Genomic DNA, 12,224 nt, shown 5'->3' on the forward strand with positions numbered 1-12,224 from the left:
AAGACCTCCAAGGATGAAGAGAAGATCCTACAGGGAAAAATAAATTACTACAAAGAATAAGAATCAGCTTATATCAGATTTCTCATCAGTAACATTAGATGCTCGATGGCAATAAATCCAAGCTTTCAAAATTCTGAAGGAACTGAACTCTATACCCAGTCAAACCATGATTCAGGCATGCAAGTATTCTGAAAATTTGCTTCCCACACATTCTTTCTGAAAATATTACCTACAGATTTACTCTGTGTAATGCTCTTGAGGGATCTTCTTAACTAAGACCCAATCCGGTCATATTTGACCTCAAAATTCACTCCTGACAACAGGAACACAGTGTGCCACCAGGGTCACACAGACATTTCTTCATCCGACTGTACAGGAGCCACTCCTGCTGGCATGTAGGTGACAGCTCCAGTGAGTGTACAAGACACTGGGCAGGTGTGGGGCCACTCTGGCCTAGAAGCCTCATATTTCAAATTAAAACTAATAATTCCTGTAATAGCTTCAAAAACATAGATCCCAGAACTTTCACGAGGGACATGTCTAGTCACAAGTCAGCATACTCAGGAAACCCAAAGCTGTACCAACCAGATATTTAAAGTCATCCCAGGCCAGATGCAATTTGCCAAAACTTTGCTTATTATTGTAAGCAATGTTGCCTAATAACACAGCTGACATTCCACTTCGATCGGGCTTTCCAGGGAACAGATCTAGAAAGGTGACTGGGCCCAAGGTCAATATCTTCTGCAAAAGAAAGAGTTTTGCTACCCCTTTACCCACATTTTACTAAAAGAGAAACAAATCCAAGAGACAGTGGAACCAACCCAGACAGAAAAGAAAAATAAATATTAGGATCTCAGCTGTACAGCAGGCATCAGAGGCGGTCTGTTAAAAAATTAACCAATGGAGTTCCTGTCGTGGCGCAGTGGTTAACGAATCCGACTAGGAACCATGAGGTTGCGGGTTCGATCCCTGGCCTTGTTCAGTGGGTTAACGATCCGGCGTTGCCGTGAGCTGTGGTGTAGGTTGCAGACGCGGCTCGGATCCGAGTTGCTGTGGCTCTGGCAGAGGCTGGCAGCTACAGCTCCGATTCGACCCCTAGCCTGGGAACCTCCATATGCCGCGGGAGCGGCCCAAGAAATAGCAAAAAGACAAAAAAAAAAAAAAAAAAAAAAAATTAACCAATGATGGGAGTATAAGTTGCTGCAGCCATTGTGGAAAACGGTATGGAAGTTTCTCAAAAAACTAAAAACAGAACTATCATATGACCCAGCAATTCTACTCCTGAGTATATATTTGAGGAAAAAAAAAAAAAAACCAACACTAATTCAGAAAAATACACACAGTCCCAATGTCCATGGCAGCATTATTTACAATTGCCAAGATATGGAAGCAACCTAAGTGTCCATCAAAAGATGAATGAATAAAGAAGATGTGGTATATATCTACACACACACACACACAAAATGGAATACTACCCAGCCATAAAAGAGGATGAAATCTTGCCATTTGCAATAACATGGATGGACTTGGAGGATATTATGCCAAGTGAAAAAAGTCAGACAAAGAAAAACAAATACTGTATAATCATATCACTTATGTGGAATATAAAAAAATACAAGAAACTAGTGAATATAACAGAAAAGAAACAGACCCACATATAGAGAACAAACTAGCAGCTACCAGTGAGGAGGGGACAGCGAGAGAGGCAATATAGTGGTAGAGGATTAAGAGCTAAAAACTATTATATATAAAATAGGCTACAAGTATCTATTGTACAACTCAAGGAACATAAAATTTTATAATAACTATAAATGGAGTATAACCTTTAAATTTGTGAACCACTACATGGGACATCTATAACTTCAGTAATATTTAATATCAACTACACTTCAATTAAAAAAAAAAGGAAAAAATTAACCAGTGAATAAAAAGTATGCTTCAGAAGCTTCTGTAATAGAAAAAGAGGGAATTAAGAACTCCAGAAAAACAAAGAGCTGGCTAATATGTAGCTAATTATTTATCATTTGTGGAATAATTCTGAGCATTTGTAAGAAAATCGAGTCTGTGATCTGAACACAGAACAATTCCTGACACAAGAGGAACACACATTTAGTGACACAGAAAAGCATTTCCTTCACTACAGATTCAGTGAGTCACTGGATTTGTAGTAAACAATGTTTAGATAATCATAATATTATGGTGAATTCTTAGTGGTTTTCCCCTTTCAGGATCAGTTTACAGCCAACACATGGACGATTTCACTGTAAGTCAAAAGACAGAAAATACACCATAAATCTTCACAATGTCAATACGGTGGGAGGGCTAACAGATGGGGAAAGACGGGGGAAGTGGAAGGGTGGTGACTTCTTTACTGACATAGTAGGGAGTCAAGAAACACTGTCCACGATTGATGAATCAAAACCCAGAGGTTTAAGTATATTGTTTATTTTAAAATGTCACGTAATGGTAGCGCTAAAAAGAAAAATATAACAAAAAATGAAGAGTGGTTAAATGAGCTAAATTCTTCATTTTTTTTATAGCAAGAAGTAAAGCTGACAATTTAATAAACAGAGATATAAAAGTATTATTTATAATTGAGAAGTTACAAAAACTAAAAAAAAAAAAAAACAGTAAAAAGCTATTAACTTCTGAGGAATGAAACAGAAGATGGGAGGGTAAAAATTTACTTTTCACTTGTATCTTTCTGTACTGTTTAAAATAACTTGCCATGCGCATATTTTACATTTATAATAAAAAAAACCCTGAGTTAGTATTTTACTGTAATGACACAGATTTAGGGTTCAATAGTTTAGAAGACAAAGAAAAGGAATCAGTGACTGAAAGTGAAGTCTTGCGAAATAAGGCTAAAGGGCACTAATTTTCACAGAAACGCGAAACAAAACTACAGTGAAGTACCATCTCGTACTGGTCAGAATGGCCATCATTAAAAAGTCTACAAATAACAAATACTGGACGGAGGGTGGAGAAAGGGAACCTCCTACACTGTTGGTAGGAGTGGAGGCTGGTGCATCCACTGTGTATGGAGATTCCTCAAGAAACTAAATATAGAGTTGTCATATGATCCAGCAATCCCACTCCTGGGCATTTATCTGGACAAAACTATAATTTGAAAAGATACATATGCAACTTCATACACATGTATACTCATAGCAGCACTATTCACAACAGCTAAAACATAGACGCAACCTAAATGTCCACTGACAGGAATAAAGAAGATGTGTATGTATGTAGGTGCGTGTATATGTATGTATATTACATATATGTACCAAATATGCATATAAATACATACCAAATATAATATAGGCATAAAAAGAATGAAATAATGCCACTTGGAACAACATGATGGACCTAGAGGTTATTATGCTAAGTGAGGTAAATCAGAAAGAGAAAGACAAATACCATATGATATCACATATGTAGAATCTAAAATATAACACAAACGAATGTACCTGCAAAATAGAAACAGACTCACAGACACAGAGAGCACACTTGTGGTTGTCAAGGGGGAGGGGGGATGGGGGAGGAAAGGCTTGGGAGTTTGGGATTAGCAGATACAAACTATTATATATAAGGACAGATAAACAACAATGTCCTACTATACAGCACAGGGAACTACATTCAATATCCTGTGATAAACCATAGTGGAAAAGAATATAAAAAAGAATATATGTATGTATAATTGAATCACTTGGCTATACAGCAGAAATTAATACAACACTGTAAATCAACTATATACCTCAATAAAATTGTTAACAATAAAGCTAAAGCATGCAGGAATAGATTATGTGAAAAAAAGAGGAGTAAAAAGTAATTCCATAAAATCAGTCAATACATTTCTGACAACACGGATAAACCCTGAGGGCATTATGCTAAGTGAAATAACTGAGACAGAGAAATGATCTCACTTATATGTAAAATGTGAAAAAAGAAAAGAAAAAAACTCATATAAACAGAACATACTGATGGCTGCCGGGGACTGGTGGGAGGGGGAAATGGGAGAAGGCAGCTGAAAGGTACAAGTTTCCAGTTATAAGACAAGTAAGTTCTGGAGTTCCCGTCATGGCTCAGTGGTTAACGAATCTGAATAGGAACTATGAGGTTGCAGGTTCGATCCCTGCCCCTGCTCAGTGGGTTAAGGATCCGGTGTTGCCATGAGCTGTGGTGTAGGTTGTAGACGCGGCTCGGATCCCGCGTTTCTGTGGCTGTGACGTAGGCCGGCAGCTGTGGCTCCGATTAGACCCCTAGCCTGGGAACCTCCATATGCCGCCGGAGCAGCCTAAGAAATGGCAAAAAGACCAAAAAAAAAAAAAAAAGGTGAGTTCTGGGGATGTCATGTACAGCATACTGACTATGGTTAACAAATGTATATTTCAAAGTTACTAAGAGTGGAGATATTAAAAGTTCTCATCACAAGAAATAAAATTATTGGTGAGATGATGGGTGGTAAACCTACCATAGTGATCATCTCGCAATACATGCATACACCAAACTATTGTGTTGTACACCCTAAACGTACACAAGGTCATTTATCAGTCCCACCTCAGTAAGACGGAAAACACCCAAATCAGCCAATAGAAAAGGAAAGCTCCAACTCTAGCAGAAAGGACTTAAGATTCCAGTAAAGGAAACTATCCAGCCTGGGAGCAGCACTGACAGGAGACAGTGGAGAGTCTCCTTCGCTGGGTCTTTTCAGAGGACAGTACAATCTGTGCTCTCATTTCTTGACCAAGTAGAGTGCCATCAAGAGGCAGGGCAATGATCTTTAAAGATCCTATAGAATTTCATGTGTAACATGATTCATATACTTAATTTTAATAAAAAATAGGCTACGATTCCTGAAGCTAACAGGATCATGCCTTGAGGACTATTCTAGACTACCTTAGCCAAAAAGGAAAGGTTTTCTTTTTTTTAATCACCTGCATATCTTGTATTATATCTTAAGATCTAACTCAAAAATGGGAGGAATAATAGATTCAGGCTATGCCTACAAACATAAAATCGTAACTGCTGGTTCCACTCATTCCTTCAGGGTTAACAGCAACTAGCCTTCTTGCCACTACTCCTATTCTTCTAGTATATTATTTATTAACTTGTAAAACACTTACTGCTATGGCATTCAAGCACTAACATAAAAGGTTAAAACATTTAAGTTCCTGAATCACAACAACTAATGGGAACAGAAAAGAAAAAAGAGGGGGGAAAAAGACATTGATGACTTAATTAATGCAAAGCTTCTGAAAGGGGAGCTAATGGGTGAATAGGTTTGTGAATCAAGAAAAAAATAATTTAAATAAATAGAAAATCATTATGATATTTACTTGGTCATAGTTAGTCAACCAGTTTTTGTTGAAAACCCAATTGTATAACACATTCAACAGGGGGACATAAAAGGGATGAGGAATCCAATTTATAACATAACACATAAGATGACAGAAGAGACAGGTAACCAGTGACATGTGTCAAAGGTGAGGAAGCAGAGGATCTAGTCTGTGAGCTATACACCCAATAAGCAACAACTCTGGAAAGATAAACGAGTGGTTGTTCATGGGCCCTGAATGCCTTCCAGTGTATGAAAAGGGTTCTTTCTGTGAGCTGGAAGTAAGTGAATCACCTTGTTCCCCAGTTTTCATCATTTAGCTTGGTTTAGCAATGCTTTGGGTTCTAGGAGCCAAGAAGGTACAGTGGAAAGAGCCCTTCATCTTTCCTTTTATAAAATGACAACAATTACCCACCAGGTGTTTTGTACTTAGGACAAAATGAGATAAAATACATGCAAGTAAAAGATACCAGTTAGTAACTGCTAGTTTTCTCTTGCTATGGTATCGATGGCTACAAGATTCGAGCTCCATTGAGAAGCGGCTGCCCGGCCAGGAGCTGACTGCATTTCCTGGTCCTATTACATCCGTGTGGCAGCAGACCAGTTTTCCCCAGTGGAAGGCAAGAAGAAGTGATGTTCACTACACCCAGGCTAAGGCTGTTCAGATCCAGGTATACCTTCTCTCTGCTCTTCTCCCATCTGCCAGCTAGATGCAGATGATGCTGATGAGGCTCTAGATGATGGCAGGACCTCAAGAAGGAAGACACCTGGGTCCCTCAGTCACCGGTGGAGAAGAGTCATTTCTTCTTCTACATGACTGAGAAATACACTGTTGTTTAAAACTACTGACACAACGAAGCTACTCCTTGCTGTAGTAGCAAGTATTACCCGAACCAATATAAACATGCTACATAATTACTATAATAATGGTGAAGATGTCAGACACTGCATCAAACAACCATCATTAATGCCTTTATGAAGCCCTGAAAAGATGTTCAACATCATTAGTCATCAGGAAAATGCAAATCAAAACCACAACGAGATGCCACTTCACTCTTACTAAGATGGCTGTGAACGAAAAGACAGGTAATAACAAGTACTGGCAAGAATGTGGAGAAATTGAAACCCTCATACACTGCTGGTATGAATGCCAAACAGTGCAACTGCTGTGGAAAGGTGTTGCAGTTCCTCAAAAACTTAAACTCAGAGATACTAGAAGATTCAACAATTCTACTCCTAGATAGGTCCCCAAGAGAACTGAAAACATATGTTCACATAAAAACTTGTACAGGAATGTTACAGCAGCAATATTCTTAATAACCAAAAAGTAGAAACAATTCAAATTTTCATTAACTGATAAGTGGACAAACAAAATCTGCTATATATGTTCCCATATGATGGAATATTATTCAGTCATAAAAAGTAATGAGGTATTGATATAGGCTGTAACAGGGATGAACCTTGAAAACATTATACTAAGTGAAAGAAGCCTGGAAACAAACAAACAACACACATACTATAAGATTCCATTTATAAGAAATGCCCAGAATATGCAAATCCATAGCCACAGAAAGTAGACTACTAGGTCCTGGGGCTGTGGGAGCTGGAGGGAAATGGGAAGACTGCTAATGGAAAGGGGGTTTCTTTCTGGGCTGATGAAAGTGTTTTGGAACATTAGATTGCTGTGATGGTGGCACAACTCTGTGAACATACTAAAAACTACTGAACTGTACAATTTAAAAAAGTGAATTTTTGCGAGTTCCTATTGTGGCGCAGCAGAAACGAATCCGACTAGGAACCATGAGGTTGTGGGTTCGATCCCTGGCCTCGCTCAGTGGGTTAAGGATCTGGCATTGCCATGAGCTACGATGTGGTTGCAGACGCGGCTCGGATCTGGCATTGCTGTGGCTGCGGCATAGGCTGGTGGCAACAGTTCTGATTAGATCCCTAGCCTGGGAAACTCCATATGCCGTGAGTGCAGTCCTAAAAAGAAAAGAAAAAAAAAAAAGTGAATTTTGGAGTTCCACCATGGCTCAGCAGTTAATGAACCTGACTGGTATCCATGAGGATGCAGGTTCGATCCCTGGCCTTGCTCAGTGGTTAGGGATCTGGGTGTAAGCCAGCAGCTGCAGCTCCAATTAGATCCTTAGCCTGGGAACCTCCATATGCCACAGGTGCGGCCCTAAAGAGACAAAGAAAATAAAAAATAAAAGGGTGAATTTTATGGTATATGAATCCTATCTCATTAAAACAACAACAACAACAACAACAACAAAAACCTCAGGCATTCCCATCGTGGCTCAGTGGTTAACAAATCTGACAAGCATCCATGAGGTGGCAGGTTTGATCCCTGGCGTTGCTTAGTGGTTAAGGATCCAGCATTGCCGTGAGCTGTGGTGTAGGTCGCAGACACGGCCTGGAACCTGTATTGCTGTGGCTGTGGTGTAGCCCAGCAGCTACAGCTCCGATCTGACCCCTAGCCTGGGAACCTCCATATGCCCCAGGTGCAGCCCTAAAAAAAAAAAAATTTAGCTATTTGCTCTATCTTACCTCCCAGAGAATCTGGCTCTACACAAAAAGGCACTGAGCTCTTTTCAGGTAATGATGGGGAAATGGTATGAAGAACCTTCTAGAATGCTAGAAATGTACTAATTTCAATCTGAGTGGTAGTTACATTCCTTATCATGATTCTAAGCTGCTCAGAACTCACAGAATCCTCCCTCCTGGCTTCCCCCACAACCTGGTAAGCTCAAGCCCCAATGCCACATCCCTGAAATGTCTGTTTCCCATGAGACCTAAACTACAAGCTTTCCTTAGTTTAGGTAACAGTGTAACTAATTTGAAGATGAGATAAATATTTAAAGGTAACCCTGAGAATGATATGGGGGTGGAGAGTAGGTGAGAGTCCCAGAATACTGTTAAAGTGTGTACTGCATCAGCAAAAATCTCTCATGAAGAAAAAAGTCCTGAAGGGGTTAGTGTGGGATGTTGGGGAGGACCTGGGAAAGGACTGCATATGGAAAGTATCTTTCTTTTCCCCGTTTAGATGCATGCCATTTTAAAAAGTCAAGTTCAAACCACAACCTGAGGAAAGCTTCTTAGGTCATATAAATTCTCATCCAAGTAATTAATAGTCACAACTGAAGGAAAGGATCATCAGAATGTTTTAACCTCCAAACAAGAATATAATTTGGTGATTCCATGAATCTTTTTTGGAACCTTCTGAATCCAGTGGAAGGGCTGTCATTTAAAGTGGCATAAATTCAGAGTTCCCATCACGGAGCAGCCGAAATGAATCCAACTAGGAACCATAAGGTTGTAGGTTCAATCCCTGGCCTCGCTCAGTGGGTTAAGGATCCAGCGTTGCTGTGAGCTGTGGTGTAGGTCGCAGACTCGGCTTGGATCTGGCGTTGCTGTGGCTGTGACGTAGGCCGGCAGCTGTGGCTCCGATTAGACCCCTAGCCTGGGAACCTCCATATGCCGCAGGTGCAGCCCCAAAAAAGACAAAAAAATAAAAAATAAAAATAAATTGGCATAAATTCCCAAAAGGATGTAACTTACTTGCAGGAGACTTTTGTCCTGTCGGCTACCATGGTCCACTGCTGCTGGTTGGTGGAAACCTCAACGTAGTAGCTATAGCTCCGATCATCACAGTCCCACAGCAACACCTGAACAGAGGGGGGAAAAAGAATGCTGTGTAAGTTCTACTTGCTGTTTTCTTAGGCTCGATATCTATTCTGTCCCTCCTACCTGTCTCCTTTGCATCACCAAAGAAAGGAAGTGAGTCCCCAGCAAGAGTGTGATGGGAGGGAGTTCCCATCATGGCTCAGTGGTTGACGAATCCGACCAGGAACCATGAGGTTGCGGGTTTGGTTCCTGCCCTTGCTCAGTGGGTTGACGATCCGGCGTTGCCGTGAGCTGTGGTGTAGGTTGCAGACACAGCTCAGATCCTGAGTTGCTGTGGCTCTGGCGTAGACTGGTGGCTACAGCACCGATTGGACCCCTAGCCTGGGAACCTCCATATGCCACGAGAGTGGCCCTAGAAATGGCAAAAAGACCAAAAAAAAAAAAAAAAAGTGTGATGGGAGAAGGTGTAGTCAGTCTGCAGTGACAGGCTTGTTTCTTTAGGAATTTATTTCACACATTACCCAACCCCAGGCAGACTCTGTCCTCCAAGTGGCAAAGATCTTTGAACTGGCTTGTCAGGGAGGAGATGTCCCCAAATTCTCCTTCCTGATTCTTCCAGCTCTCATCTCAAGTTGGCTGGGCTGACCAAAGGTCACATCCTTGAGATCACCATTTGGGGGAAACCTGTGCTAAATGGTAATAACTAGCAGGCCCCAATGACCTTCATCATATTTCAAGTTCCTTCTCAATCTTACCAGACTTTCTGTATAGCTTTGGTAAGATTATCTGATTGGGAGATATATTCATCAGGAAAAACTTTATTACCTAAAAATTGATTATCTTGGTCCTATTCTTCTTACCCCCCTTTTTAGCCCAGATGAGAACCAAAGCATTGACTTTGTGATTCCATTTACATGAAACTCAGACTAAATTTATCTATGGCACTAGGCGTCAGAATAGCAGTTACCTCTAGGGGAGGTAATGACTAGAAAAGGGTGAGAGAAACTTCTAAGATGCTGAAATGGGCTAATTTTGATCTAGTAGTAGTGATGTGGGTGTATACACATGTAAACATCCATCAAACTACATACTTAAAAGTTTTATGCACTGTGTGTGTGTTATTCCTCAATTTTATGTATTTATTTTTATTTTTTATTTTTAATTATTTTTTGTCTTTTTGCCATTTCTTGGGTCGCTCCCACGGCATATGGAGGTTCCCAGGCTAGGGGTCTAATCGGAGCTGTAGCTGCCAGCCTACGCCACAGCCACAGCAACTCGGGACCCAAGCCAAGTCTGCAACCTACACCACAGCTCGCGGCAACGCCAGATCATTAACCCACTGAGCAAGGGCAGGGACCGAACCCGCAACCTCATGGTTCCTAGTCGGATTCGTTAACCACTGCGTCACGACGGGAACTCCCTCAATTTTAAAAATAGAATTAAAAAAGAACTTAAATATTATAATATGGGATCAGACTACCGTCCAACATTTTGCTTCTGACAGTGCTATGGTGGTGAGGGATCATTGTTTTCCATAATTTCAGTCTAAATGTCCTTCCCATACAAGATAGCTATCTTTTTGAAGATAGCTATCTTATTGTTTTCAGTTGGCCAGGCACATTTGCTTCCTCCATCAGTTACAGCAGATAATGAGCCCCCTGAGGACCACGTCTGTGTCTTATTGGTTTTTCCACATCCGGGACTTAGCATAGCGTCCCACACAGAGTCTACATTCAGCGAATGTTTGCTCAACAAATAGATTATTTGTAACAATAACAACAACTATTATTATTATTATCATAATGGTCAACACTTCTTTAATGTTACTTCTGTAATGTTACTGTTGCTTCTCAGCAAGCATGATTATTCCATCAAATTACACATGGTGAAAGTGAAGTTTAAAGATGTTAAGTATGTATCTAAACTCAGTGATGACAGATACTGGGTTCCAACCTGGTGTCCTTACCAAAGTGCCTCCCTGTAATTTATAACTTATAAACTCTTACCACTCTACAAAAGTACTTTGTGTAATTTCTCCTTAACCCTGCAATGATAATAAATGAAAATCCTTTGCCCAAGCTCGGTTTAGTACCACCTAGAAAGCTATTAGTGAGGATTAGAAATGCCACTGTGTTCCCCTTTCCTCTTACCCTTTGTTCCTGTTGTCACTTGCAATTTTGTGAGCTATCAATGATGAAATCCACCCTAGCTAATATGACCGAATTCATCTTTTAAGTAGAAAAAACTAAAAGGCTCTGGAAAAGCATAAACAGATGTATTCTACTGTATATACTATGGATTCTCTCAAACCCACTTGAGTATTTAATCTCTCAAAATACTCTGAATCAATCAGACAGGAAGGAGTCCACCCTATTGCTTTAGTGTCCAATAATTCTTTTAGACTATACCCGTGTGCTTGAAAAGAAAGTGCATCATTTCCCTTGTTAGTCATTTCCTCAAATATCATCCTAATCCCTCAGCTCTTTTATGCAATATGCCTATGTTAATTTATACTTATGTTGAGTAACTTTTATTTTTCTCTTTTTTGGCCACCCAAGGCATATAGAGTTCCCTGGCCAGGGCTCAGATCGAGCCACAGTTGCACCCTAAGCTGAAGCTGCGGCAACGCTGAACCCTTAACTCACTGTGCCAGGCTGGTATCAAACCTGTGTCCCAGGGCTCCCAAGACGCCACTGATCCCACTGCGCCACAGCGGGAACTCCTATGTTGAGTAACTTTTAAAAAAGTAATTTTTGCCTCTATGGTTGTCTGGCTCTCAGAATAAATATAAGCCTTTTAGAAAAATCATTGCTCTTTTTTCCAAAACAAAAAAAAAAATTCTACTCCAAACATGTGGATTCTGCTTATAGCATATGTTCCATATATGTTCTGGGCTGAAAGCATTCATAAACACCAGAGTAGATTAAAACCATGAAAAAAAAAAACAAAACAAAACAAACCCCACTTTAAAATAATTAACCATTCTCTTTATTTAAAAGCCTGGTAACAGGCTTTTGGGGACGTGATTTTGAGGCAGTTTCCCCAATGGAATTTTAGATTATTTAGAAAGCCAAGTTTATCGTAATCCACATCCTCCTGGATAATCATGAGTTAGTGTTTTTATTAGTGTATCCAAATGAAAATAATCAAGACCCTTTTGGGATAGAATTTAACCAGATCTTGAACTATTTCATGGAAAAGAACTGCCCCAAGGATATGCGATATGGAGAAAATAAAAGGAAGGCCAGTTATGAGTAAA

The 12,224-nt window shown here is 40.1% G+C and overlaps 1 protein-coding gene across 5 annotated transcripts in view; it reads right to left on the bottom strand.

Moving 5' to 3' along the window:
• The window catches only part of BTBD9 (BTB domain containing 9), a 399,597-nt gene that overhangs the window by 64,259 nt on the left and 323,114 nt on the right, over nt 1-12,224 (bottom strand). For 4 of the 5 annotated variants that reach the window (XM_021098099.1, XM_021098100.1, XM_021098101.1 and 1 more), the window contains exon 9: nt 8,900-9,005. In XM_021098099.1, coding sequence (XP_020953758.1) covers nt 8,900-9,005 — 106 coding nt within the window. 5 annotated transcript variants of the gene reach the window in all.

The sequence above is a fragment of the Sus scrofa genome, chromosome 7, assembly GCF_000003025.6.
Source record: "Sus scrofa isolate TJ Tabasco breed Duroc chromosome 7, Sscrofa11.1, whole genome shotgun sequence".
NCBI classification, from domain to species: Eukaryota; Metazoa; Chordata; class Mammalia; order Artiodactyla; family Suidae; genus Sus; species Sus scrofa.